This window comes from Leptonotus elevatus, chromosome 3 (genome assembly GCF_054856555.1).
Source record: "Leptonotus elevatus isolate MCC_2025b chromosome 3, RoL_Lele_1.0, whole genome shotgun sequence".
NCBI classification, from domain to species: domain Eukaryota; kingdom Metazoa; phylum Chordata; class Actinopteri; order Syngnathiformes; family Syngnathidae; genus Leptonotus; species Leptonotus elevatus.
The window spans coordinates 10067792-10089977 of record NC_141241.1 but is presented as its reverse complement, the minus strand read 5'-3'; the positions used below and the strand labels follow the sequence as shown (position 1 = coordinate 10089977).

Here is a 22186-nt window from a genome sequence, read left to right as displayed (position 1 = left end):
AATGTGGGTTCACTATTCAGTTAACTATTTTCCCCCTTTTGAACCAGTCACCTGCTGTTTTGCTGAAAATCTTTCTGAGACACCCTAAGATGCTACAAGATGGCGCCAAAGTCCTTACAAAAAAAAAAAAGTAGTACTTGGTGTCAAGGAAGTAAGTCAAAGTGATACATCGTGATTAAAATACTTCTTTTGTCTTAAAGTGGAGGTCAACCTTAAAAATTTCTTGACAATATATGTTATATGTGACCTCATTAGTCTAAACATGACATTCTGATTAATAGTACATTTGTGGAATATGAGTTATGAAGCAAAATCCAGTCATTTTTATCCATCTGAGGGGGCAGCCATTTTGCCACTTGCTGTCGACTGAACATGACATCAATGTTGCTCAGGTCTCAGGTAACAACCAATCACAGCTCAGCATCAGAAAGCAGGTGTTGAGACCTGAGTAACATTGATGTCATCTTCAGTCGACAGCAAGTGGCAAAATGGCCGCGCCCTGAGATGGATAAAAACAGCTGAATTTTGCTAGAACATATTATTGTCAAAAAATAAATACATTTTGGGTTGACTTCCCCTTCAAGTGTTCTGCTCAGTGGCTATTAACGATCATTTATTTTCAAAATGAAGTCGCGTTTGAATGAAATGTAAGCAACTATAAACATTTGAGGGTGGTAACGACTCGCCGTTTTTTGTTCTACGCGGCGGAGCTCGGTCCCCATCCCTTGGGACTATAACGGGTTTACTGTATTGTCTTTGTAATGGCCTTACATCCTTACGTCGGTGCTGCCACCACCACTCAAGAGTCGGGGGGGGGGCTACCACCTCAGCAAAGTAGCAGAGGCTTTTTGTAAAGGTTTCCAAGCACGGCTCAGCATCCATGTGAACAATTCACGCCGGGCCACAAGAAGCGCAGTCAACCACACATGGCTCCGGGTCCTGCGCAACCCCTGCAGAAGTGCAATCGCTGAATATTACCCGAATCAATTTTTAAATAGTCCCACAGGCCTGCATTTTGACTACTTATTGAAATAATCATGAGGTGCTTGTTGGGTAATGCACTCTGTCTCAATGAACGCACAGGGGAGAGAAAGGAAGGAGGAATGGAGGTAGCGCTCGGGCCAACAAGACACGATGACGTGCGTGACTGCGTACGCACTGTGAGGAAAACCAGTCTTGGTTGAGATGGCCCCTCGATGAGACCCTTCACTGGAACGCAATCAAATTAGCAAGAGAATCATAGATACAGGGTAAAAGCCCAAAATTGAATGTATGCGCAAGCTTAAAGTGAGCCCTCTTTGCAGAATCAATCTCAGTGTTGTGAAAAGGACGACATGAAGGGAGCGTTTGCAGCGATCACGCGTGTAAAGACAGTCGAGAGCAGACTATTTTCACGCCCCGGGAGATCTATCCAATTACTTTAATTAATTCTAATTAGCCCTAGGCTTCCCTCCTGCAGTGAAATCTGGTCAACTATTTATGTTGTATTAAATACAATTGGTAAGCTAAGGTGTTAAGACTGCTAGCGCTGGCTGTGCTAATGTAACAGAGGGTCAACAACAACAACAATAAAGTATTAACAAATAACTCTTCCACTTGCTGAAACTGCTCAAAGAGAATCAGTGATGCTATGTGCCCTGCAACTGACTGGCAACCAGTCCTAGGTCTTGTCCACCTGTTGTCCGGTGTCAGCTCAGACAGGCTCAAGCGACCCGCAATCCTCAATGGGATAAGCGGTATAGAAAATGGCTGCCCAGAGAGAGGTACAACAAATTGACAGCCATTACATGACTTTGGGCCTTTCCCAAACTTTGTATCGTCATCGCAACATCAGCTCTTCGCCGAGAAACAAGACACAGGCGGTGTTATCGGGGATTCTTTCTGCCTACGTGGCCGACAGCCAGGGACACGGAGAAGCCCGTCTGCCAACAAGCTAACGACCTCACTGTCAGCAAGGCATGCTGAATTCGAGCAGTTACAGGTTAGCATGGGGCACATTTTAAACACTCAGAAATGTGCTTGAAAGTATTGCTTATAAAAGAAGAAATATATATTTCCCTATGACACCACTGCAAAAATGCAACACTAATAATAAGCATGTTAGATTAACACGAGCCATGATGAGATTTTGTGTCTAATTTGTCGGCCATTTTGTTATTGTCCAGAAACACGATCATATTGAGCTACTAATGTTACCTTTGATTACTCGAGGGTCTCGACGATCTCCACAACAACTGCAGTGATTTTTTTGCATCGAATGACATGTGCAGCAGCCAACTAATTCACTTAGTGCTCAATTTAACGGAGAGAAACTGAATCATTGTTTGAGCCGCCCACATCTACTCCTCCTCCATGTGCATGCCACGCCGCCAGTAATGAACCAACCCATGGTTCAATTTGTGGCAGGGGAGAAGAGATGCCTAATGAACAAGTGATTGTACGGAGATCCGCGGCACCCTAACTGAAACGGGTCACTGAATTTTGTCTTTTAAACTCCCTGTTTTACTACCTCAATGATTTGTCATATGTTTTCATCAATTTGGTACAGACCTCAGGGTAATTGGCCATGTATAGGAAAAAGGATAAAATCGTGTTTGTTTCCCCCCCCAAAATAAGTTACTAAACTTTACAGTTTTGTCCAAGGATGTTCAGCCCACATTTTGACATGCAGTATCAGCCGGTATGAGATTTTAATTTACATTATGTGTCCAACTTACACCAACAGCAGAGAAAAGGTTATAAAACTTTCGCAGTGTAGATCCCATTTTTTGACATGCTCGACTCCTTTCTTTTATTTACTGTGCCTGGAGACGTTATCAAGCCAGCCTGTGACTATTTGTTACTTTTTTTTATGATGACCCAACTTCTTTGCTTGTACAGAAGTGAAACTTTCAAGTTATGAATCCTTCATTGCGACATCACCCAGCCGCTCCTTGGGAACGAGGGGGAAATTTGCTCTAAAAGCAGTTTTCATTGAGGGCGTCGCAAAACTCCCGGCGGCAATCAGTAGAGCGCAGACATCTGGTTAAACACCAAACTTGTATATCTTCATAGATGCCTCGCTCCCGTGAGAAGTGAGAAAATATCCTATAATATCCCAACAGCTTTCTGGATCCATACCAAAACAAATGTCCCATCCATTCAAAATACGCTGCACAGTGTATTCATATGAGCGTCTGTTATTTGTGTTTATTTTGAAAGCTTTTCCCTATTAAGGGCCATTTCAGCTTCAAGTCAAGTCCTCCAAGGGGCCACTAAATATATGTAAATGTGTCATGATTAATTGATTAATGAACAAATAATCAATTGTCAAATTCATCAATAATTATCCTTGATAATCAATGAATCGTTTAAATATATATATTTTTTATTTTACATTGTCCAAATGCTCAGGATTTCAGGTTCTCAATAGTAAACAAAAAAGTGCACTGATTATTTTTGTGTTGTATCAAAATAAAATTATTGCTTTTATTTTGGGAAAACTATAGTAACTTTGAGTGTCATTTCAAGCCTTCTTTTTTGCCCTGGGAAGAACTTTGAAGGGGAGAAGGCTAATGGGCCTCGAGGGGTGTATTGTTACCGCAGCTGACACCCACCAACAGCTCGGAAGGCCTGCACGGCAGACAGAAGCAAGGGCAGCAGCGGGGACATCGTGGTGATCCCGGCCGGGGTGGTTTCGTATGCCGTGAAAACTCCTCAGGCGAGACGCTGCAGGGATCAAAACACAGCAATTAGAACAATCTACTTGTCATCCTTTTTTTTTCTTTGGTTGACAGTTTTAGACTCTAAGGGATGACCCACTTAACTCTATGACGGCTATAGACGTCAAAAATTCATTTGAACTATTTCCATTAGTTTCAAATTGTTTTCCACTTTTGTTAACAAGAGTATAAAAACCTAGAAAACATTTTTATTTTACGTTTAGAACAGATATCAAATTCATGGTTAATCGTGAGTTAACTAGTGAAGGCATGTGATTAATTACAATTAAAAAAATGTAATCGTCTGACTCCCCTAATTAAAAAAAAGAAAAGATTATTAAAAATTAGGGGAGTCAGACGATTAAATTTTTTAATTATAATTAATCGCATGACTTCAATAGTTAACTCACGATTAATCACACATTTTGTATCTGTTGTAAATGTACAATAAAAAAAATTCTAGGTTGTCATGCCCTTGTTAACAAAAGTGGAAAAAATATCTAATAGAAATAGTATTAAGATTGAATTTTTGACGTCAATGGCAGCGAATGAGTTCAAAAAAAAAAAGTCTGCTCATGGCTTTAAACATAGTATGGAATATTGACTTGTGTACGAATAGTTACTATTGTGCATACACTCACTGGCGAGATCCAGCCCAACGTTATGTATCTTACGCTTGCCGTACAGATGACAGGCGGCAGCCTATGAGGTCACTGTAGCTACAGAGTCATAGTAACGGAAGCCGGAGTCGCCATTGGCCGAGCAGAGGGGCAGGCTGATCACTGGCTCACTTGTTTAAGACAACCCCACCCCCCCTCCCAAAAAAAATGGCTTATCTAAACAAGGTTAGAAAAAGGGTGTGTAAAGTCTCAATGTCTGACTTGAGTAAGGAGGATGTTGGTCAGGCTGCAATCTCATCATGACCAAAGTTTCCATAACAGAGCAGCTCACCACTTGCTCTAGAGTGGACTGCCCAAGCCAACTCCACATAGCTAGGAGGAAATAAAAACATCCCCCAATTTTCCTTGAGTTGTCCTCTGGAGATCACAAAGACAAATTGGACCAACTCCCTAAACCAAACCGCAGGCCGACTCCGCCTGGTGGTATCCAGACACCAGGAAGTGACTAACCGACTTCAGGGGCTCCCCAATGCCGGTAGCGTAAAGCCTTTTAACTTTCATTTGTGAAAACTTTTTAGGACTTTCTCAACTTGGGGAAGGTTAAACGCGTACTTGAGCAATTGATTCAAAATAAACATTATTTTTAACAGGGAAAAAAATCACATCTGTAGGGCATGCTATGACAACACCACAGAGGAAGTTTCGGGAAATGACAGCGTTCACGGAAATGCTTAAATGTGTCATCTGTGTTCTGTCTAAGCATATGTACAGTACATTGGTGAACATTTCCTGGATGGAGATAAATTTAACAATAAATTCATTAGCTTTTTTTTCACCCACATTATTCTTTTTCATTATGAGAGAATCTCTCTCTCCCTGACTCTTCTAAACTCAAATTTACATGTACATCAACCAGTCCAGGGTATATAGTCTTCCTGAAGTTAGCTGGGATAGGCTCCAGCCCACCCACGAACCGAAAGAGGATAGACGTTGCAGAAAATGGATGGATGGACGCAGTCACAACAGGATGATATCACCGGGAATGACTTCCCACTCAATTTCTCCGGATGGGGACTACAACATCCTCTACATCCCACAGGAAGTTGTACCTGTCTGCTGAACAAGCATGTGATAAAAAAAAACCAACAACAACATAAAGCAGGAAAATCCCTCTCCAAACTATTTTAGGCACACAATACACTTAATTTAAAATGAACAGAGCAAGTGTTTTTGAGGGGAATTCCCATTTCTACGACCCCAAATGTAATCCCTAAAGTTTGCCGACAGGGGGCACCACACGTCCATAATACAAAGGCTACATTACTATTAGCCTTACCATAGATTCGCTACGACTTTTCGTTAAACTAAAATAAGAAAATACGTTAATATTACAAAAAAATACATATGACGTTTCTGCCTGTTGCTTTAAATAGCACGCTCAAGTCGTCTTGTAGTCGTAACTTTTGCCAAAATGTACGCTAGCAAAGTAGTGGATGGACAGTTTCTTACCATGGTAAGACAAAGACGAGAAAAAAGTAGTAAAGTGGCGGCGTCGGCTTTCCAGTACAGTCAATGTTGCCTTCAGGAGCAGTGTGGTTTTCCCCCTCTCCTCTTCTCCCGCTAAGCGAGCAGATAACGGTGTGTTTTTGATGGCTTAAAATGGATCTGTCGGGTTCATCAAAGTGCGCGGGTGTGTTCCATTGATTTGGAACTGGTTCCTTTCACTAAACCACTCCTTGTTGCTTGGCCCGTGGTGATGTCATCTCGAGGGGGCGAGTCCCGACCCACTCCCGGTTAACCGCACGGTGTCGCCATCGAAAACTGCAGTCCCTGAAGGCCTCATTAGCATTAAATCTCATTTTGACGGAGCGTCATTAAATACAGCACTACAGTATGTGAGATTTAGTAATATTTTGTAACGTATAAATAATAAAGCAGAGCAAATGTGTATGCATTTTGTGGACAATAACTGCGGCGAACATTAGTTTGTCAAGGTTGGATCATTCCCGCTGACCTAAATGAAAATAAATAACCTATCCATGATTCATCTGTCTGGAATTACATTTTTCCCCAAGACATGACGCAGCGCCGGCTGAACAACACAGCGGGCAAATCGATTAAGTGCATATGATAATACCCTTAGAACACATAATACAAAACTTACATGTAAGATTTAGATGCATTTAGATAAACATCTTAGGGATCTTTCTTTCTTTCTTTCTTTTGACTGCGAAAACAGATGGTGCGTGAAAGTTCCCTGACGTGGACACTGACATTAAACGTATCATATACCACGTGACTCAAATGTAGGAAGTGAGTCGAGTGTCAACATTGAAATGGTGAGTGTGCGCTGAAAATGTCCATGGATTAGTTATTAAATTTGTAGTCCTGTTTTTATCGAATTAAACATGTCACAGCACAGTGAAATCGCTTAAAATGTACCTTTGAGAACTATAAATTACGTCTGAGTAAAATCGGCTAGACGTGATTGCATATTTGCTATCGTTGCATCGCTTTTTCATGCCCTGAAATATTATATAGCTAGCAAATAACGACCAGTGTGGATATTCTACGCTAAGACATGAAGTTCTGGCTGGTGTATTTATTGTTTCCTTTTTTCTTCTACCTTTTAGATGACTTCCTCAGACTGGCACTTGTCCCTGAAGCTGTTGGATCAGCCCAAATCCACCTTCCACTTCCCTGAGATGATGCCAGGGGACGTCTCTCCCGGAGGGTACAGGGTTGCCACCCTAAAGCAGCTTGTGGCCGCTCAGCTCCCAGACTCCATACCCGACCCTGACCTCATAGGTACTACATACTGTAGAAGGATTGAAACCAGAAGATACCCTGCTCGGACAGGTGTCTTATTTTCCCCTCCATGTCTATTTGTTCTTCAAATAATCTCCGCAAGTTTGCATGTTGTTCCAGAGCTGGTCCATTGTGGGCGTAAACTGAAGGACGACTTCACGCTGGATGCGTGCGGGATTCAACCGGGATCCACATTGCATGTGCTGAAAAAGACTTGGCCAGAACCTGAAAGCATTGCAGGTGTGTCTATTTCTAAATATATGTTAAGATGTTTTTCAATTGGAATTCATGCCAAAGCTTCAAATATATATATATATTTTTTTGTATTTTCCCCAGAACCTGTGAACAGAGCCACAGCAGCCAGGGAGTTCCGAATGCTCCATGCTGCCCTTCACTCACTGCACTCCACCTACAGAGACTCTGTGAGAATGACTTTAAACACACGTTATGCATGTATTTATTGACTGCTGCACAATCTCAATCTTAAATTTAGCTCAAAAGCAAAAGGTGTAGTTTATGCTTCAGTGATCACTGAAAAAGCTGAAGAGTCACAAGAAGTGAACTCACTGACATCTTAGGCTTGCTGCACAAAATGCACAGTTCATTCTACATCTCTTTTCTCCACAAAGGTGTACAAAATGTTGACCAACAAAGAGTCTCTGGATCAGATCATCGTGGCCACACCAGGACTCCGGTCCGACCCAGTGGCTCTAGGTAAGATTTGATGCTTTTCTTCCATTGGTGCGAAAATGCAAATGCTGACATTTGTAATCCGCTCCAGGTGTGCTGCAAGACAAAGACCTCTTCGTGCAGTTCACAGACCCCAACATGTTAGACACGTGAGTGCTTGTTTTTGCCGTTTTTACAAGAATATATGCAGAGGATGAAGTTCTCATTGGTTCCTCGCAGACTCATCAGCTCTCACCCGGCCCTTGTCAATGCCATCATCCTGGTGCTGCACTCCGTGGCAGGAAGCGCGCCCACGCAATCCGCCGCCGCCGCCGCCTCCTCTTCCCGCAACGCCTCGTCCAGCTCCTACAGTGATATGCCAGGTCGGTACATTTATTTCTTCTTGTAAATCCCTGTCTCAAAATTAGCGCTAGCTAGGACAATGTTAGTGCAACATAACCGCGGATGGATTTGAAAAAAAGAAACATTCATTAAACATTTAATCGACCTGTAAATTGTTCTTCTGCGGTAGGAGGCTTCATGTTCGAGGGCATGTCTGACGACGATGAAGACTTCCAGTCTGTGAGTTTTCGCTTGCGTATCAGCATCGGATATCTTTTGAAGCATGAATTTTTAACCAATGTTGTTTTTCCATGCATGTACCAGGACAGCCCGGCGGGCCCTTCGAGCAGAGCGGGGGCCTCTGTGGGCATACGGCCGCTATCGCTGAACCACAGCGGTGCCACGGGCCCACGGCCTATCACACAGAGCGAGCTAGCTACGGCGCTAGCCCTCGCTAGCACACCCGAAAGCAGCGCAGTTACTCCAACCACGGCCAGCCAGGTAAAGCCAAACTAGAACGGCAGTATTTTTCTCTTTTTTTTTTCTTCTTAGGATTATTTTAAACTACACTAATAAAGCTTGCTATAATATAGCATATTATTCTGACTTGGCCGTAGGCCGAGTCGTCGAGCAGCGGACCCCCAGTGCCGGCAGGGACCCCCGTCAGCAACGACCTTTTCAGCCACGCGCTGCAACAAGCCCTCCAAGCCACCAACATGTCCGCCCTGCAGGTAACGTATATCTTTGTTAAAGTGCACGCTGAGACACGGGTGAATGAAATAACTTGCGGGTGATGCGTTCAGGGTCGCTGGCAGTCGCAGATGCAACAGCTCAGAGATATGGGCATCCAGGACGAGGAACTGATGCTCCGAGCTCTGCAGGCCACTGATGGAGACATCCAGGCCGCCCTGGAGCTCATCTTTGCCGGAGGACCTGGACTCTGAACACAGACCTGCTCATGGACCAGGACGAGGAACCTTTGGTTGAACAACATATGATTTCGGTTGTCACATTATGACATTGACCGTTCTGTATCATAATGTCCTCATATTTTGTTATTCATTCAGTGTGCTTGAAATAAATGGAAATGTAGTGTTTTGGAAATGCCTTTTTGTTTTTGTACCCTCAACCCAACTAAGTTATGTAGCACTAAAAACCACAACATAACAAAGTGCTTTGCATAAAAATTGACCATGAAACATAAGACAGTTGAATGCTACAAAAGTACTGTTAAGGTCACACTGAACGTAAAAAGGTCATCTTTAGAGGATAAAGTTGAAATACTAAAAGTGCAGCCGTAATTTTACTACAAATAATAATACAAATAAATTAAGAGAACAAGTTGGACTATTGGGCCAAATTATTATTATTTTAAGCAAGTCAAAATGGAAAACTAGAATACTGTATAAATAAAAGTGTACATATACATAATATTAAGAAAAGTCTGAAAATTATGCAAAAAAGGAAAATGTCTACAATAATGAAAAAATATATACAAAAACAGTACGAATATTGCAAGGAAAAAAAGGCATAATTGAATGACAAAATCATACATTTATGCAAACAATCATAAATGAGCTACATGAGAAGTTTCACAAAATAGCAAAAATACAGTCCAACTATTGCACTGCAATTTGATTGCATTGAATTAATGAGGAGGATTAAAGACAGTTATTATGAGGGGGGATACTATATTACAAGAAAAGTAATAATTAGGCAAGTGATTAACAATGTAAACATTACGTGTATTGACATGTTGACTGTTAAGCAAGGAATACCTTATAAAGTGACCATTGAGTGTCTAAACACTATTAAAGGCACACAAAATGCACTTTTGTCTATTCTAGTGTGGTCGAAATCATTTGTATAGAACCGAGTGTAACTGTAAGCATTCATTTGAATTACAAAATGAAACGAATCATTTCATACTGACAGCTTTTCATAACCTTCGTTTTCACTAGTAAGGTTCGCTTCTTATGTACCTAATGAAAGGGCCGTATGTGCAAATATTAAGTTTCTACACTAGATGGCAATATAGTTCTATCGGTTTCTGCCTTAACTGAATTGTTACACTTGATTGGCTTTGACTTTGGCTCTGTTTGGAAATTAAGTCCTGGGACAAAAACAGCATAATTATTCGGAGGCTGGGTCATTTCCATACTCTGAAAACATGATGTACATAAAACTCGCTCTGCCTACTCATACTAGTAACCACTGCCTAACAGGCTAACCAGGAAGTAGCCTGTTAACTTAACAAACCAGAAAGAAGACCATTCGTAAAATAAACAACAAACATCCTGGAAGTAACCTGCTAGCTAACCCAAGACTACCCACTCAGTTAGCACTTCATACTTTTCAATGTGCAATGATGGTAGTACTAGTACTACTTCCTGGTTTGTCCATTTACCAAGCGGAAAACTTAGTGGTTTATTTGAAATGAAATGAAACAAAATAAAATAATTTTATGCACCATATTTCCACTACCGTAGTGTTAGTCTGGATATTTTCTGGTCGAAAAGATGATTGTGAATGTGGCAAGTGCCGTCATATGATTTGTGAATGTTTCTCTAATCTAAGCAGAACAGACAAGAAGAACAATAGTCATCTACCGAGACCACCTAGATGGGGTAAAGGGGACACACTGGTGAAAAGAGGCATCATTAGCATAACGTCTGGTACCTGAGATTGCTTTCTGTCACCATGTCGGGTGTAAAATGGTGGACAGCAGGCCACTTCTATTCCCTCAAAGCTCCATTCAATTGCTTTCAACTGACATTTTTTTGTATTATAACCTCCATCTTGGCTCTTTTTTTTGTGCGCACAAAAGCTCCTGTGATGTGTTTCATGACTTGATGGAAGAGGTGGAGATCACGTCTGAGGAGTCACCACCATGGAACCTGGCAATAAGAAACGGATGCAGGCCTGCTTTCAGTATGCTGCTTTGATGGCTAACACAGCTCAAGACAAAAGTTGCAATGCAAACCGACAAGAAGCTTGGAATGTTATTATCATCTATTTCATTTGAGAAACTACACATGCGGCAGGCTACTTCCTGGTTTGCCAATTTAACAGCTAACGGGCTGCTTTCTAGTTCATATGACAACAGCAACTTAGTGACTAAGTTAGTTTTTGTCTGATACGAGACTATTTTCTGGTTTCATGTGGAATTAGGATTCTTCCTGGTTGGTTTACTTGTTACAAGTTTTATTGGGCAACTTCTTGTTTGCTCGTGGGATACTTCCTGTTCTGGTAGATTACATGTTATTTCCTAGATTTACTACATGTATTTGAAAATTAGTTACCAGGCTACTTCCCGATTCGTGTGCGTGAGTTCACATATTACTTCCAGGTTGTTTGTCAGTAGGCCACTTTGTCTTTTTTTCCCCCCCTTTTTTTATCGTTACCATGCTACTTCCTGTTTCCTTTTTAGTATGCTACTTTTTTTTACAATTTATTTATTTAACCTTTATTTATCTAGGTAAGGAAATTTGCAATGTCGACCTAGCTGCAGACGGCGTAAAATAACAAAGTACGCTAGTTATTGTTTTGTTTTTTTTGCTAGTAGGCTAATCTCTGCTTTATTCATTAGTAGCCTTTGCTACTTTGTTTTTATTTATATAGTAGAAAGCAGTAGTAGTACTGTTTTTTTTTTTTAAAGTTAGTAGACTACTTTTTAGTTTGAGGATAATGACGTCAATTCCTGCTAGATTTGGTTTCGACAGTTTTTAACTTGTTGACATGATTGTCCGAAAGGAAAAATGAATAAAAACAAACAAAATAATAGTTTTTTATTTACTTATTTATTTATTTACAAATTATTGACTAATCTTAAGTGTTGAAAATCGCTTGTTCTCATTTGCTGATGAAACGTCGATGGTTGAACAAACCTGCTGTTTTTATGGTCTCCAGAAAAGTGACGATTTTGGAGGTACAAGGTTTCGGCCAGCGATATGCTTTTTTTTTTTTATGTGGCAGATGCTGCCATAATATTTCAACTATTTGCACTACAAGAAGCTACATGTCTACTTGATGCGTGTGTGTGTGTGTGTGTGATGAGTGAAGTGTAGCATCGTGTTTCCAAGTGGATCAATACACAACTCTCAAGCGGCTACCAATAGCCGCAGTCCTTGACTCAAACAATGTAGCAGCCGCTTGCTATTTACAGAGAAGCGTAGTCATGGCAACTGGCATTGTTGTAAAAAAAAAGAAAAAGAAAAGCATCACACAAAAACTTGTGCTTTAGTTGTAATAAACCCGATTTCTTTTTATTTATTTACTTAGATGCCTCTGCGTCCCCCGTGCTTACAATACATTCAGTATATACATTTGGCCATGAGGGGGACGCCGCACACGCACGCTCACACTCGCACACACAATTTAAGACACTTCAGACAGAAGAGATGCTTTCCATAGAGAAATGTGAAGAGTGTCCTCCGTGGATTGCGGTCTATTTCCTCCAAAGCTAAGTAAGGCCTCCCCTCTAGTACTATAACACCCGTTTGCAGCAGCCATTAAGAGCCTACGTCCACATTCATTCATCTTCTCTAAATTGTTTCTCTCATAGGTCCACTTAAGTCGTAGTAAAGCTGCAGTGACGTCCTCACCTCGACGGCACCTTGTTTGACTTTTTAAGCAGGTGAGTCGTTTTCCATCGGCCCCATGAGACGGTTGGTACCATTGAAACACCAGTCAGGAGTCCTCCAGTTGCATAGCACACACTTAGCGGCGATCCAGCTAACACTTCAACTTGACCACTTGTTGCCGATTTGCTCACCAAGCGACACCTTTAAGTGCATGTAAGTGTTCCGCTAACGACGATAAATAAAAGCTAATGATTGGAAGATTTCGTATTGTGTTTCTGGCCAGTTCAGTCGTCTAGGAACGTTAGCGCTAACTCGATTTGGCAACATGAGCAGAGTAGCATAGGAAATTTTAGGGGGGGCAATATTATCCATGAATCTGTTGCTGTTAGCATTGCTAATGCTAATTTAACGTGAGAAAATTTGAGCTCCCCGGGTGCTCGGTTACCTGCTAGGGAGCTAGCTAGCTAGCATAAGGGGCTAAAGCCAAACTGTGATAGTGTTTTTATTTATTTTATTTTTTATTTTTATACAATTCGATTCTCTTCTTTAGTTATGCTAAATTGTACAAATCTAAGCGTGCTTGGTGAGTAAAATCCACGAAGAAGTGTCTGGCCTTCTTAAGGTGGTCCTAAACAGGACTGTCAGTGTTCTTGAGTTTTTGTAATGGACACGTGAATGTATAAAGTTCCAGTTTGAATGTTCATCGCGGGTTCCGACAAACTGCGCTGCGATTGGTCAGGAAGAATTGGGCCGAGGCGTGACGAGCACACACGAAGAGCAAAACGTAGAGCACCACAGGAGTCACCCCGGAGAACACGATCACGACAAAAAAGTGGGGCGCTAATTAGCCCGCCAATAAATTACAGTCAGGGAACAATCGTTCAAAAGCAGGATTGCAGTCAGCTGATCTCCATGCATCATAAGGCTCCAACCAAACGTTTGACATCGCACAGCATCGTAGTGACAAAAACACATCAAAGTCGGGCTTGAATTGTCCCTTTTTTCTGACTCTTTTTTTTTTTTAATCCAAAATGAATTTAAGGATTTTAAGGAAATTAGGAAGCAGAGAGCGGATCGATGCGGGCCGTCCCACTGTACCTATTGATCTGCAGACAGATGGTTGAATGGCATTGATTTTCTGAGGTAGACAATGCAGGCGTTGTGGCGGGGAGGGGAGGCGGGACGGCTCCAGGGTTAAAAGGGGGGTTTAGTTCCTCTGCTCCGGCTTTTTTGGATGGCTTGACCCGTCCATCACGCTCTCTCTCCAGCATGTCTTGCCACTTACGCTGTCATTGGTGTAACACGCCTCCCCCTCGCTGACGGATGACGGAGAGAATGGAGGATGACGTGAAAGAGAGACCAACGGGGAAACCGGACCCACTCGGACTTCTTCCCCTCCCCCCTATGCAATACATCTACGTGCATAGAGTATCAACTAGGGATGGGCATGTTAACAATTAGCGGATTATTAAGTATTGTGCACTATAAATTTGGTCTCAGTTGGTTTACTGCTTAAATAAGGTCAACGTGACAAGTCCGCTTAGGCCTACAGGGTGTGACAATTAAGAGATGTGTGACAATAGCCTGAAAAAGAAAGCACTGTTTTGTTTCTTAACTCATTTGCTCCACAAAACGATGTACGTTCTATTTTTAATATTACCATGCTCCCAAAGACGTATTTATATGTATATGCATAATGTTTTTTTTTTTTTTTTTTGCTAGAGCATACAGAAGGCTTTGATGCAGCCTCTGAACTGAAGAGAATGCACGAAGCAATGGTAGTTATTACAAAAACGGCCAGCTGGTGGCAGCAGAGTATAAGAGATCAACCAGGGCCATGTTGCAACAAGTTCTTTTTGCCAGTGTTTTCAACAGGAATGTGAATATTGATGAAACTTAGTTATATTCTAATGCTAATTTCTGCAAAACGGAAACAGATAGAACTATACTTTTTTTCCTGATGAAAGAAGAGACTCTAATCTTTATTTTGGTAGGTTCCGTGTTTTTATAGCCATAGAACAGAATATTCTGTGGGCCTTGCAAAATCAGTCAAAATCCAGTAAAACAGCCGGGAGCAAAGGGGGTTGCTTCAGTGAAAATGGCTGGGAGTGAATAAGTTAATTGTCACACATTACACAGACCTCAATCTTAGCGACCTATACGGTAAGCAAAACAATTTAGTCAAGTGCCCATCCTTAGCATTAACCGAAGTTTTCCAGATGAAGAGGCGTGATAAATAAAAGGGAAGTAAGTGTGTGTCGGTCATAAATAAACGAAAATAACTCCTGCATAAATGACAAATCTGTGAGAATCTGTCAGCCAGTGAGTGGAGTCAAAATCAGCAGTTTTGGGATTTCCCTTTCCATAACGGGGGTATTGTTTTTCGTGGGACACTATAGTGTCCGGATGGCGACGGGGTACAGCAGGGACATGTGCTCGGCCCCCTTGATGGGCAGCTTGCGGCTGGAGTAGAAGTGGATGATGTCGGGCACGCTGTCGAAGGGACAGCTGTTCTGACCCAGGACGTACTTGTTCTCTTTGGTCCTGGACAGCTTCATGTGCATGAAGCCCTGGCTGCTCCTGGGGACACACACACAAAAAAAATAAAAAATGAACGCAAGGAAGGACAGTTATTGAGCAACCTGGGGGACGCGAGCAAGGCTTGTACTTAAAGTGCAAGGCGTCACGCGGCCGACATGGGGATGAAGCTAATGAACCCTTAGGATAAATCACTTAAGCTAGAGCAGTAAAAGCAAATGAAGGGGCTCCCTGCGTGCTTCCACCAGACTCGGATCAATACCTTTTACAGTTTCTCACTAATCCTGTGCTCGCAAATAGAAAATTACCATTCGGAGTCAGGCCACAGTATAATTTTATTATTCCATTTATCTTGTTCGGGAATATAAACAAAGTAATCTGATTATGGGTCTTAGCAATTAATGTCTCCAACTATGTTTGTTGTAAACTCTTATAACTTCTAAGTCTTTGGCCGTAGCACTAACTAATCCGCGTTTGAACAATGGTGTCACCGTTTCCTGCAAAAAACCCAAAAATAATATTGGTTAAAATTGTACAAGGCAGAGTTTTAAAGTCCTGGGCATGTTCTTCTCCATCTGGACAATGTGCAAATTGCGACGCGAAATTCTATCTTTAATCATCTGCTATTGTAAGTGTAACCCTACGGGTGTCTTTCTAAAGAGAAAGTAGCAATAGTGTTGAAAAAAAAAAAAGCAGAGGGTTCAATCTGTGGGTGTCCTAAAAACGACATAATGCTGTCAACATCTCGATGACTTCCTGTAAGTTAACTCTTCAATGACAGACGAGGCCACTGTGTAACATTTCTCGAATCAAGCCAAGTTAAAACACCTGTGTGACTTTCCCGTTATTCAGTCTCCAGAGTGTCGTTAATGAGTTCAAATAGGAACATTTCTGTATTTTCTCTTTCTCCACTTCTGTGAGCCTGTGAGCGCCAGCCAGGAGACCTCTTGTTAAAAATAGTCGCTACAAAGTGCTTTTGATGAATCATCAGTCCCTCGGAGGCGGATGCGAGTTTACACGGAGACGCGCTTAAAACAGAAAAACACTTCAGGGTTTGTTGTTTTCTTTTTTTAGAGTCTCAGATGATTCTCCAGCAAATGTTTGGAGTTGTTGACGCACAATATTGTCCTTCAGAGACAGCAACAAGGATAACAGTGCTAACTCCTACTCCAAACCCAAACTCCTAACGTCAGTCTTCATCACAAACCTACGGAAGAGGATTAGGGCCAATGAAGAGAGAGAAAAAAAAGGTTGGCAGGATTCTGACTTTATTCTCAGAATTCTGACTTAAATCAGAATTCTATGAATTAAGTCAGAATTCTTACAATTCTATTATGATTTTAATATCAGAAGTGAGAATTCTGACTTTAAAGTTGGAATTCTCACTATATTCCCAGAATTCTGGCTGTAATCTCAGAATTCTGTCTTTAATCTCAGGATTCTGACTTTAATCTCAGGATTCTGACTCTAAAGAGAAAATTCTCACTTTAATCAAAGTCAGAATTTTACTTTATTCTCAGAATTCTGACTTTATTCTATCCTGACTTTAATCTCAGGATTCAGACTTTATTCTATTCTGACTTTAATCTCAGAATTCTGACTTTAAAGTCAGAATTTTAAAGTCAGAATTTTAAAGTCAGAATTTTAAAGTCATTATTTTAAAGTCAGAATTTTAAAGTCAGAATTCTGAGAATAAAGTCAGAATCCTGCCAACTTTTTTTCCCCTCTTCATTGGCCCTAATCCTCTTCCGTACAAACCTGTAATTCACAATCCTTAATTCCTAAAGAGGATTTTCCAGTCAACGTTTGGGGTTGTAGATACACAACATTGTCCCGTAGAGCAACAGAGCACAAGGTTTGTCTAAGCAAGATGAATATCTGCCGTCGCTCGCACTGAGTGCAGTCGTCCTTGGCAATGGCGGCTTATCTCCCTGCCTTTGACATCCGGCGACGTCCCGTAAAAGGACGATCCGGGTGTTAAGAATCTAAGACGTCAAAATAAAAAAGACAGTCTGTCAACAGATAATGATCATCAATAGAGGGAATGACCTTTTAAAAGTTTACTGAGCGTCAAATGTGCTGGGTTCATTTCACATGAATTCAATTACTCTGACACCATTCACCAACACAAAATTGCTGAACCCCTTTTGACTACTTTTCCAACATGTCAAATAATCCTTTGTTGTACTTTACTCGTCCCGTCGCAGACTATTGTTGTTCATGTGCTTCAAAGTACTAGTACGTACTAATACATGTGATGATACCTCTTTCTGTAAGATTTAAAAAGGCTTCCCTGCGATTAAGAAGTAGTCCGGGAGGAGCGAGGAGGTTGGGAGGTTCAGCGTAGACAGAAAACACTTCCCATCAGGTCAGCGAACGGACTGGGGAAGGCTTTGTGGCTCCTTATCAATAATGCAGCGCACACACGTGCCACCAATCGGCCTCATGCATCTTTCAGCAACCCGAGACACGGACCATCCTCACCTTGGGCCTTCCGCTCAATCTCAGCGGCAGCTGGGGAGCTCGCCTCATGTCGAGCGGGGGTGAACTCGTCGTCACCTCTGCTTCTGCGGTATGTCGCCGCACCAATCAGTCCAAAGATTGTTTGGAGGCCCGACCCGCACTCGCACCGCACTCTCACGAGAACTGATGTCGCCGGACGCCCGGCAGCACCAATTATTATGGAAGAAGGCTCTCGGAAGTATTGTGAAGTTGTTGTTTTTTAACCATCTGTAGACACTAGCTGGGATATTCAGCAGTCATTATTGAAGAGTGTTTTTCCGTACATTGTTCTACCTTCCGAAGACTTGCTTAAAACTCCATAGCAGTCACTAAGGCAATTTGAAATTTGACAATGTGAGCAAGTTTGCTTTCTTCTGATCAAAATAAGCAAAGGCCCAAATGTCGAATGTTATTATTTGCGTGAACCAATGTGATTTTTAAAAAATAATAACTAGTTAATTTCTTCATATTAACAATAATAAGTAATAATAATAATAATAAGTAATAATAATAACTAGACAAAGTGCAATTTCTGCAGAAATTGCGTGGGAATGCTGAAAAGATGAAAGCTATTAGCTGAATGCTAAGATTTGAATGCATGTGCTTATGAAGTAAATTGAAAGATAAATTACTAAAGTGCTAAAATGTGGTCCAAGCGGGGTTTGGCTCATGGCGTATTTATTTTTGAAAAGTGTCATCTGATGCTGAAAGCTAGCATGCATTTAATAGTTTCAGTGAAATTATAATGCATTTCCTGATATGATAGTCAGTTGGTATACATGACTAAGCATAAGGTGGGATTCGAACCCGCGACCTCCTGGCCACTTCACCAACTGTGCCACTGAGCTGTATCAGACAGGTGGTCATGATGATAAGTTGTATGTATGGAAGTGGGCGTGGAATGTGGGACTGTCCCATTGAAAATTAATAGGGAAATGTGGATATTTAATGTTAAATTGCGCAAATACTGCAAGTAATGTGAAATCAGAAAATATATACCCCGGGAGGCGTGAATGAAGCATTCTCGTAATGATGCTAATAGTTTCACCTCTCTCACTTAAAACACATTTATAGAATTGCTAGACGACATTTATTAGGGCTAAGGTGACCACTGCGGGTAAGGCCTTCATTCTTCCAAACACATTTTTATGTGTATGAACGTGAAAGTGAACTTGTCGGAAATGTAACTTTAATTTTCCCCGCACTGCACCTTACTAGCATCTTTTATGGGGGTCACACAAGTTATCCTATGCCAAACCTTTAATATCAGTGAGCAGCAGCCACCGCAGCGTCAATGCCATAAATAAATCAGGTTACTGCAATGGCTGCATATCCGCTTTAATAGCTGCTGGCTCGTTATGGAGGTCCAGCTGGACACTTTTGCGATGTGGATTAATGGCGGCGGCGGGATCCAGAAGGCTAACTCATCTCTTTTCGGCCAACGCAAGTGACCTGAAACACTTTTATTGTGGTCGTCTGATTGTTTTACTACAATTTTCTCCTAACCCCAAAAGTCTAGCATTATGATAGTGATTGTGTAATGTGCAACTATTGATCATTTAGTGCTAAATATTGAATTTGTGCTTGTTATTGAAAGCGTGTCGCTTTCTGTAGCCCTTGGGAAATTACTTTGGCTGCTTTCGAGCATCAACAGATCGCAGTTTGGCAAATAAAAGTTTTAAAGGAGACATATTATGGAAAATTGACTTTTTAATTGCTTGTATACGAATAGTTGGGTCTCCGGAGTTGCTCCTCACCCAACTAATGTGAAAACAACAAAGTAAAATTTTTGTTAGCACCTTATTTTGGAAAATGTGTCTGTGAGCGAGCCATCCCGCGCTTATGAAACTAATTTACATTTTAACCACCACCACTTTGTGTTTCTCCGCCTATGACTTGGGGCTAGACCGGGTGAAGGTCCCGAGCCACTTTCAAGTGAGGGCTGTAATGGCAGAGAAATGGTTGAATCAGCCAATGATACCTTTGCACAAGCACCGTTCATCTGCAGTATGTATAATGCTTTTTTGTCAGATCGGCAGAATAATAAATGATGGAGGTGGTCAGGTGCAGAAGCATAAAGAAAATGTACACCATCCTTTTACCTCCTGCCTCCAGCAAGGTGAAGCTAAAGGCTAATCAGCGTCTCTCTGCATTTGACACTTTCATTTCCCGTCTAAAGGTCGCCGTGAAATCCGGAGAACCTTCTCAAATGTCATTTGTCTGCCTTCAAATCTAGAATATTTCCATATCTCCAGCAAATAAACCACTTTGTCAAAGAATATGTGGCAGCATTCCTTTTGGTTGTGGCAACCGGCTCAAATGTGACCCCCCCCCATCACCCCCCCCCCCCCCCCCCACTCCGGGGATGGAAAGTCCGGAGCAGCAAAATGTCAAGACATAACTCGGCCAATAAGAGCCGCCCTTCGCGGGGGGTCAGGGTTCACTGATGGAGGGCGGCGGTAGTTGAACTGTCAGCAGAATATGAGGTCGGTGTGGCGAGGTGAAAGATGAGGGCAATGTTGGCGGGGCGGAGAGGTGAGAAAGGTGATTATTAGCATAACGAGACAACGCAGTCAGCACACTATTGGAGTGCAGGCGGAGCTTTCCGTGCACGTAAATATTAGAATGCTCATATTACACCAACAGAATGTACAAATACCAACTTGGTCAACCTTGAACAATATACACTGTATAGTGTATATGGTGGGTTATATGGTGGTAAATTGGTTCAGTTCCCACTCAATGATGGTGTGAATGTGAGAGTAAACGATGTGTCCTGTGATTGGCTGGCAACAGAGGTGGAAAATCCAGGCCCAAAAAGTAAAAACACTGCCACAGTTTGGCTTTAGTTCCTGGTGCTAGCTAGCCAGCTAGCCCTAGCTAGCTCCCATGGTGCTCGTTTACCTGCTAGGGAGCTAGCTAGCTAGCACCTGGGGCTAAAGCCAAACTGTGGCAGGGTTTTTACATTCTGGAAATGGATTTGCCACCTTTGGCTGGCAACCAGCCCAGGGTTTACCCCACCTCTCACCCTAAGACAGCTGGGATAGGCTCCAGAGCTCACCCACTACCCAAATGGTGAATTTTAAGCTATATTTGTCCAGGGGATCACACTTCCTAAAAAAAAAAGAAGAAGTTTGGGTTGGATTCAAAACTTGTAGTTGTAACTACGGAAGAGTTAAAAAAAAAAATACTGTAAATAATTTGTAAGTGGTTAAATAAAAACTTACTTAAGTGAGAGGGAGTAGTCGTTCTTGCTGGTTTCGCTGTTCCGCACCAGGTAGCTGGCCTCCTTGCATAGCCGGAGCAGACATTCTGCATCCGTCCGACTGATGGCGCCGTGGTACCAGCTGTGGGAAGCAAAAAAGCTCTACTCACTACTGATGCATTTCCACTGGCTAGACAAGGTACTACTTTTAGTCTCTTGGTCATTGCCAGTTGCTCATTGGTTGAGCAGATTCGTCATGTGCAGGGTTAGGGATGAAACTCACAATTGGCTTTCCAAGGCCATGCTGGGATCAATGCGTTCCCCCACGGACGATCCGGGCTGCTCCGCTGACGTCATTTTGATGTTCACCAAGCAGCCGCTGGAGTGCCGCTGCAGCGGACGGGTTTTCCCGTCCTTGGTGGGCGACATTCGAGACTTCTCCACGCCGTCAAACTGGACTGCAAGATTTAAAAAAATAAAAATTAAAAATCTAAATATTTGAACACCTTCATTCTACACCTGACAGTTTCCTTTTCATGATAATTTTTTTCCTTGTCATATATGGGATGCTCTCATTTTAATAGCCATTTAAGATGTTAAAAATCAGTAAATGTCTAGCCCGCTTTAGAATATCCAATGTACACCTCTTACAAAATTTTTGATCTTTTCATGGGCAGGGACTAAAGAAATGACACTTTGCTACAGTGTAGTCAGTTTACAGTTTGTGTAACAGTCATGCAGGCGAGAAGGAGGATTCCAGTGGCAACATGTGAAGCTCCGGTGCACCGAGGGTGAAGGCAGTGCGGGAAAATAAGAGTGGGCACATGAAATACTGGCACTTTGGATCAATTTGAACATTTTCTACTGCTCACTTTTCATTCGATTAATCACAAATTTTATATCTGTTCTAAATGTACAATAACAAAAGTGGAATAAAAATGTTAAACTAATAGAAATACTTCAAATTAATTTTTGACGTCTATAACCGTCAATGGCAGTGAATGAGTTAAGAACCCGACTATAATAAAATATTTTTAAAAATTAAAGTGGTGTACAGTAGTTCATTTCATGAGATACTGTATAAAACAATTAGGGCTCTATGATAAAAGCAGTGAAACCGAAATCCTGCCTGTGATTGGTCGCAGTGATTTTGCATGCAACTCGCCCAAGCAAAGGACACATTCACACAGCGCTACATCAATCCATCCCGACGTGCAC

General features: G+C 41.8%; 3 protein-coding genes across 9 annotated transcripts in view; 1 reads left to right on the top strand and 2 right to left on the bottom strand.

Moving 5' to 3' along the window:
• The window catches only part of cd276 (CD276 molecule), a 75152-nt gene extending 68586 nt beyond the window's left edge, over window positions 1-6566 (bottom strand). Inside the window, exons 1-2 of one of the 2 annotated variants that reach the window (XM_086070638.1) lie at window positions 6486-6566; window positions 3597-3708 (exon numbers count right to left, since the gene is read on the bottom strand). In XM_086070638.1, the coding sequence (XP_085926764.1) occupies window positions 3597-3651 (55 nt within the window). In that variant the 5' untranslated portion in view covers window positions 3652-3708; window positions 6486-6566. Of the gene's footprint in view, window positions 1-3596; window positions 3709-5830; window positions 6083-6485 lie in introns of those variants that run through there. The other variant, XM_086070637.1, reaches the window with a different exon arrangement.
• A 37-nt stretch (window positions 6567-6603) lies between these two features.
• ubl7b (ubiquitin-like 7b (bone marrow stromal cell-derived)) lies at window positions 6604-9244 on the top strand. The gene is made up of 11 exons (XM_086070636.1): window positions 6604-6660; window positions 6955-7129; window positions 7250-7369; window positions 7466-7551; window positions 7759-7843; window positions 7911-7968; window positions 8039-8181; window positions 8331-8380; window positions 8465-8641; window positions 8758-8871; window positions 8944-9244. Exons 1-11 carry the CDS (start codon window positions 6658-6660, stop codon window positions 9082-9084), a joined length of 1152 nt encoding a protein of 383 aa, XP_085926762.1. The 5' UTR covers window positions 6604-6657; the 3' UTR covers window positions 9085-9244.
• Window positions 9245-12378: 3134 nt separating this feature from the next.
• shf (Src homology 2 domain containing F) overlaps window positions 12379-22186 on the bottom strand; it is an 82146-nt gene continuing 72338 nt past the window's right edge. For all 6 annotated transcript variants that reach the window (XM_086070556.1, XM_086070557.1, XM_086070560.1 and 3 more), the window contains 3 exons: window positions 21252-21426; window positions 20991-21110; window positions 12379-15303 (listed from right to left, as the gene is read on the bottom strand). In XM_086070556.1, the coding sequence (XP_085926682.1) occupies window positions 15117-15303; window positions 20991-21110; window positions 21252-21426 (482 nt within the window). In that variant the 3' untranslated portion in view covers window positions 12379-15116. The remainder of the gene's footprint in view (window positions 15304-20990; window positions 21111-21251; window positions 21427-22186) is intronic.

Excerpts from the sequence above, each read along its gene's own strand:
- ubl7b (XM_086070636.1), top strand. Across the intron at positions 7,130-7,249 it reads ACCCGACCCTGACCTCATAG|AGCTGGTCCATTGTGGGCGT; the intron begins GTACTACATACT and ends ATGTTGTTCCAG. Across the intron at positions 8,872-8,943 it reads CCAACATGTCCGCCCTGCAG|GGTCGCTGGCAGTCGCAGAT; the intron begins GTAACGTATATC and ends TGATGCGTTCAG.